The sequence below is a fragment of the Myxine glutinosa genome, chromosome 14 (genome assembly GCF_964187855.1).
Source record: "Myxine glutinosa chromosome 14, kmMyxGlut1.1, whole genome shotgun sequence".
Taxonomy (NCBI): Eukaryota; Metazoa; Chordata; class Myxini; order Myxiniformes; family Myxinidae; genus Myxine; species Myxine glutinosa.
Genome location: NC_136274.1, coordinates 39,019,612 through 39,026,877, shown reverse-complemented (window position 1 = coordinate 39,026,877; position 7,266 = coordinate 39,019,612). Strand labels below are relative to the sequence as shown.

At 43.8% G+C, this 7,266-nt stretch overlaps 1 protein-coding gene across 4 annotated transcripts in view; it reads right to left on the bottom strand.

Moving 5' to 3' along the window:
• Positions 1 to 3,133: 3,133 nt before the first annotated feature.
• Positions 3,134 to 7,266, bottom strand: part of LOC137415585 (protein phosphatase Slingshot homolog 2) — a 276,350-nt gene continuing 272,217 nt past the window's right edge. For all 4 annotated transcript variants that reach the window (XM_078768025.1, XM_078768028.1, XM_078768026.1 and 1 more), the window contains one exon: positions 3,134 to 7,224. In XM_078768025.1, the coding sequence (XP_078624151.1) occupies positions 5,281 to 7,224 (1,944 nt within the window). In that variant the 3' untranslated portion in view covers positions 3,134 to 5,280. The remainder of the gene's footprint in view (positions 7,225 to 7,266) is intronic.

The window sequence follows — 7,266 nt, the reverse complement described above, 5'->3', positions numbered from 1 at the left end:
AGAAACACAAGTTGGGAGCGGAGGGGAAGTCGCAGCCAGCAGTACTCCTGGTGATTGTGAGGTGTAAGAGCAGTACACGGAGAGTGAGAAATGGAGTTGTTGATGTACAGTGCAACTTCACCACCAGGACGGGGTTCAGGTCGATCAAACCGAAGGAGACAATAGCCAGGGAGAGACACTCAGGGGTCAGGGATGTCCTGTGGGAGGAAGGGTTCTGTTAAACAGATGATGTCTGGTTCAATCGGCAGCGGCCTGGATTGAGAGATCTGTCAAGTTGGAACGGAGGCCCCGGATGTTTGAGGTCCACACAATTAGGTACGGGGGAGAGGATCTGCTGATAGGATGTGGAAAGGAGCAAGGAGACGGTGCGGGGTGGGGGAAAGTCGGGAGGAGGGTGACGGCTCTGGGGGGGTGGCAAAGCTGGGAGGAGGCAGGATGAGGTGGAAGTTGAGAGGGGGGAGCAGATGATGGGGATGGTACTGACATGGAGGGGTTTGACACCGTGAATGGACATGAAGGGAATTTTTTAAATCTTGTGTACCGTGAAATGGGGTGAATAGGGACAGCAAGGTGAATAGGGACACAAGCTGAAAAAAAGTTCGGAAACTTTTTTTCGCTGAAAATTGATAACCATACTGATTTGTTGATATTTGGGTTGAAAGTGTTCTCTTGTTTTTTTTAAAAAGCAACTTATAGTCCCTATTAACCCCATGTATGGGTTAAATAGGAATAAATAGGATTTTTATGGCTGTCCCTATTCACCCCGTTTTACGGGTGAATAGGGACAGTCACTAATACAAAAAAATAATAATCAAGAAACAATCCTGAGTTTCCAACTTATTGCTAAATTGATAGCTCAGATGGATGCACATAATATGCACCCATAATATAAACCACGGTGCCAATGAAAAAAAATATGGGATAAAAAGTTTCTCCAAACTGTCCCTATTTCTTGATTATTATTTTTTTGTATTAGTCACTGTCCCTATTCACCCGTAAAACGGGGTGAATAGGGACAGCCATAAAAATCCTATTTATTCCTATTTAACCCATAGGAATAATAACTTCTTTCAGTTTGTGTCCCTATTCACCCCATTTTACGGTATGCAGCCTTTGCAAAATCTACGCCTCAGGATTCCCTTTTGTTTCAAAATGATCATGTACAAAATTCTCATACACAGGTTCTTCATTCATAATTTTCATCCTCCACCTTCCTCAAGATGGTCCTGGGTGGGGAGAGAAGATGGCACTAAAACCAAATAAACAAGCGTTACGCCTAGGTCCCCCGTCGGTGAAGTGATGCGAGTTGACAAATTGGAAGACGCAAGGCGGCCATCTTGGATTTTGACGTGGCGACCCAATTTTCAATAGCGTTCTCCCTTATGCGTAGATACACCCACACACCAGATTAGAAGTTGGTACTTTGCTTATTTTTCAAGATATTTCGCTCACAAGGTTCAGACATATATATGGTGGCGGCCATCTTGGATTTTGACGTGGCGACCCAATTTTCAATAGAGTTCTTCCTTGTGCCTAGATACACCCACACACCAGATTAGAAGTTGGTACTTCGCTTATTTTTCAAGATATTCAGCTCACAAGGTTGAGACATATATGGCATCAGACATACATGGCGGCAGCCATCTTGGATTTTGACGTGGGTTGCACCCACACACCAAATTCGAATGCGGTCCTTCGCTTACGCACGCACGCCCGCCCGCATGGACGGACGGACACACGGACGGAGGGGAAAACCATAGTCACCCTTTCGCTCCACGGTGCGACGGGGGACAAAAACAAGCAGGCCTACCTTAAGACAATTTAACTTATCTCTTTATACAAATTCCTATATAAATCCCGTCTATTGGCGACATCCTCCAGTGGATGTCACCTGCTCCAGCTGTCAGCTGAGGCCAAATACCAAACTTCAAAGCTACCTATCCAATTTTACAGGCTACCTGCCCTCCATAACACAAATCAAATCGGACACGACATGGGGAAGCATTCCCAAATAACCATACACAATAACCAGTCATTCTATCACAATTCGTCAATCATCCTAGCAAGGCCATAGCATTACCTGCAGGTGTGCCCTCAACTCGGCAGTGGGGAGGTCCTACAATGTGGTGATGGGGTTGTAGCAGTGCGGGGGGGTGCCCACCGTAAAATAAAGCCCCCAAAACAATGATTTCCTCCCTGGATCCCCCACCCTCTCCCCATCGCAGCACCACAACAGCTTCCATTGCTATACACCCACCAGAGGGGGAGGGGGGGGGGGGGTGGGGGTCACCCACTTGCAGGTGTGAACGTTTTTAAAAAAGAGAATGAGGGCGAGAATGCATAAGAAAAACTTCACATCCACAATGACATTTCAGGAATACTAAAAATGTCACCATTATACGTTAATGCAAACCTTCACACAACTAAAAGGAAGCCACCACCACAATGATCTGAAAAAAGGTTTTATTAACTTTTCTGACCAGTGGAAACATTAACCTCTGGCTAAAACAGTGCAACACCATGAACAAATGATTCAAACTGAGCCAAATGCTACAACAAGAACAACAACAACAAAAATTAAAAAATGAAATAAAACATCTTTTGTTGCCAAATCTTCCACGCAACTGTTTTATAAATAAACAGGCCAAAGTTTAAAATACTTACAAGAATGCAAATCAAAGCCATTCCACAATTGCTTCTCTGTTGAAATAGGTGAGAGGCAAATCACGTGACAACTTGCTCACAGGGCATTAAAAACAAAAAATCCAGCAAAACGTTTCCATAAAAGCTTGCATTTATCAAATAAGGCACACCACGAAATGTGAGCAAAAATGTGGGACATCCGAACAGAAATATATGGACGAAATGGAGGTCCTGATAAATAGTCACGTGACAGTCGGTGCAAAGTTCACACAACACAGTGAGGAGATTGGAGGGACAGGCCGGTAATTTTGAACAAGATGAAAAACTTTAGGATACAATTGGAAACGTGAGAAATTCCTCCATCCAACCAATCCCATACCTCCCCCCCCCCCCCCCCAAAAATCGCATCATTACCTGTATTTCACCTGCTTCACAATAACAAATTAGGTGGTGCTGGGACTTACCCCCCCCTGCCCCCCCCCCCCAAAATCTGAACGATTTCAGTTGGATTGGGAAAGTAACAAAACACTCGTTCAACTACAACTTTGGAAAGGGTTAGTACCAAGTTCCATGCTTAAAATAATATTAATAAAACATTTATCTAAGGCTCATTTACAGTTTGGATAAAACTACATCAGAACCAGAGGGCAACATTCACACCACGCCCTATGTGCACTCTGTCCAAAAGTAAAAAAAAACAAAAAAACAAAAACAATTACATATATATATAAATTATATATAATATTATATATAATATATTATATATAAAAATTATATATATATATATATCTATATATATAATTGTGTAAATATATGTAAACAATATTGAAACAAATTAGTACAACACAACAAATAAAAGGCTCAGAATTCTTCATTATAGATGGTAAACAAAGGGTAACTACTTTTGGTTTCATCAATGGTGAGAGCCCCTCTCACCTCTCTCCCTTCCCTCCCACACCCCACTTTCAAAGACTCATTGTTGCCAAAATGTATTAAAGCAAGTGAAAGTCGAGGAAAAGTAAGTTTGTGGTTTATCATGAAACAAAAAATTGATCAATGCTTTGGGGAAGATAATGTAAAATGTCCAAAACGCACCTCAAAATAAAATTAATGATTTGGTTTGAACGGGGGATTGAACGACACCTCTTCAGCAATGTTTCCAGGTATGAGACAACTGAAATTGGTGTTTATGAGTTTTCCAGATCTTCTTGGCTTTGATGCAAGATTTACCTCCTTCATGCACATCACGTGGATTTCTAACATGTCTGTTTATTGCTTCACCAGTTAAGGAAATGTAAGATTAAAGTAAAACAACCGCCCCTCCATCCTAAACTCAAACCTCTCTCCCCACCAAACTTCCTCTTCCCTTCATGTCCACTTTAAAATAATCGAAAGCAAAGTTTTACATTCCAAATCATTACGATCACGACAGATATGGATCAGCACGATAGGTTGAGCTCTGACGGACTCCATGCCGGAATCCTCTGCACTGTCGACGTAACACATGCAGCAAACGGAACATGGCAATTAATATTTAGACTCCTGAGGCAAGTTTTGGCATCAAATCAAGTAATGCAAGACTGAAAAATGTACTTCGTACTCTATGGCTTGGGTTTCTTGCACAATGTGATGTGGAGATGATTGCGTACAAAAGATAGGGGGAGACGGCTGATGTATTCCGTTAGCTATTACGCTAATAAATGCATGCATGCAGTTATCCCCCCACTTGTCCCCCCAAAAAAGGGGAAAGCAAAGCACAACAAATTAATAAATTAATATGCACCATCAAAAATAATCATTCAAAACAGAGGTTGAACCTCCAAGTCGTAAAAATTAAAATACAAACCCAATAATGGGAAGAGCAATTACATTGCTAAATGAAGGTAGCATCAGTGCTGAGGCAGAATTACATCCGTAGTGTGACTAGTCCTTTCGTAATGTGGTTCACACAGACCTGAATTTGCACCTGAATTTTTACAGATGACCAGGAAGTCACTTTCCCAGCAATCCAGCCAGGCACCAAAGCCCGACGGACAGACGAGCGTGAGGAAATAAGATTACAAATGGCAACAAATCCTGGCGTTTCCTGCACTCTGCTGCATCCGACAATGCCGGCAGCTTTGTGGGCTTGGCTGAGCTGATAGCTTTCACGTAGCTATTCACGACGTAATCACACCACTTGCATTCAGACTGTTGATTGTTCTTCCCTGTCACAGATCACATTAGTGCAATCTTCTGCCCCTTGTCCCGCTCCTGATAATAAAATTGCACAACATTTAAAAAAGGGAGCTTGGACAAAAAACAACAACAACAACAGGGTCAAAAAGGTTGTTTGAACACCAGGCAGATCCCCATTTATCATCCCTTCAGTGTTACCAAATTCAGTACAAACATCAGCTCGGACAAACTTTCGCACTCGATCCATGTCTTTTGGTCATCGAGACACTGACAGTGGTGAGACCATTGCAATTCAAAAAAGAAAGAAAGTGGAAACAAGCAAAAGGTGTTGTTTCTCTTTTGCAGAGGAAGGTTAATCCAGCTTAGGATCTACGCTCTCGAACAAGGAAAGAGCTTCCGTGGCTTTAGGGAAAAGTGCCATAAGACTGCCAATTATTGTCAGTGACCAGTATCATTGTATTATACGGTATTATACTGCGGATTGCTAGTTCGCTTCTTCTCAACGGTTTTCTTCAACCTCCAAAGCGGATGCGTCTTTCTATGCTGTCGGCGGATAGGTTGCAGAAAATTAAAGCAATGTTGGATGGGACAGGTCATCTCTTTCGCTGTCTGACCTTCTCCCTCAGTTTGTCCATGCACAGCATAACTCGAGTGATCGGTCTGAAGCGAAGACAGGCTATCAGTTGGACTCGACGATGAGCTCGGCCCGTTGGTACACACTGCGTTGCGGATTCCCGAGACGCAGGTCAAAAGCAAACCTGCTTGATTCATGAACACCGTCTCTGCAGCTTCGGCACCGATAGTGGGAGATTCATTGGGTAACAGAGACTCCAAAGAGTTGAGCTTTGCTAGAGTGTGAGAACGTTTCATGCAAGATCCCATAACCAGGCCCACATGCTGTTTGACAGGCATTGAGTCATCCACTTGTGCGCAAGCCCGCCCAATTGTCCACGGTCTGCCACCACCTCCCACGACACTGTTTCCGGTCATGTTGGCATAGGGTGCTGGGCAAAATAGATGCGGGTTTATGGAACATTCCGCAGTCCTTTTGTCACGTACTTTGTCAACTGTTGGAGCTGCTCCCATTATTGTTTCTTTGGCACATTCCACACCATGATCTTTTTGTCCAGGCACCATCAGGGATGGTGTTGTCATCTTGAACAAAGAATCAACATTGTCATTGTTCACAAGGCCCAAAACCTGAAGCTTAGAAGCTGGCTCCTTAACATCGGTAACGCTTTGTGCCCAAGGGTCAGCGCTTCGCATTTCAGCATCAACAAATTTAGTAATAACTGTGCCTGGAGATGAAGCAAGATGCCCGAAAGGCTCTTTGGCAGGCTTTGTAAGAAGAGCCGATTCCTCGAGCTGAATATGAGAATGCTGAAATGGTGGATGTGTGGTAGCTGGATTTCCTACCGTTCCACCATGTTTTTCTTCTGAATGTCTTGAATCTTCCTTCGTTGCATCTGGATGTTGAGATGTGTGACCTGGCCAGATGTCTGCATACTCAATAATTTCAATTCTTTGAGATGGCAACGGAGTGTCGAAGAAACCACATTTTGTTTTCTCTGCAGCTTGTGCAAAACGATCTTCATTACTGTTTTCGGTTGAAAGATTCTGAAGTTTAGATTCTTGCATATTACTTGACAATGGGCAGCGTATTGGCCACCCCAATGGAGCAATCTCTGTCAAGGCTTCAATTGCATTATCAGTCTTGATTTCACCAGTGGTCACCTTTGGCTCAACACATTCCCTTTGCCCTTTCCCTGAGATGTCTGTGAGATCTGCTTCTGTTCCTTCCATGTTTTTCCCTTTCTCCATTTCAACAGGTCTTTCGCTGCGAGTGTTCCGGTGACCGAGAGAGCTGCAGGTTATCTCCTGCTCCTTCAGACGTTCCTCCAGCTCAAGAGTAGCACGTCGTACAGTGCCGCACCTCGAGCTTCGATCGCTGCATAAACTAACAGAACGTCGAGGCTTGCAGAAGGCACCAGCCTTCTTGGCCTTCTCTGGAATCGGGGCTCCAATAATCGAAACGTCACACAGTTCATTGAAGTGAAATAGTTTCTCATTTTTACAAGCTTCTTCATCCGTGAGAAGTTGTTCGGGACGAAGCCTTTCCTTGCCTGGTGGCTTCAAAGATGAGGATGCATCAAGTGAAAGAGCATGGCAGCAGCTCAGAGACGTGATGATGGTAGGTGCGGTAGGTGGTGGCGTATTCACAGTATATTGCGCTGTGGGCGAGTCTGGACTGCTATTTGTGCTCCGACTTGCAGGACCTGATGTTACCTCTGATTGGCATCTGGAACCGGCTGAAAACGTTTGACTTTTCACAACCTCCATTTCAGTCACGAGGACCTTTACACTCAATGGCTGCATGATAGAAGATACGACACAGTCTGCATCCTGCATGGCAACAAAGACAAACATAAAGAGGGATGAGCAATA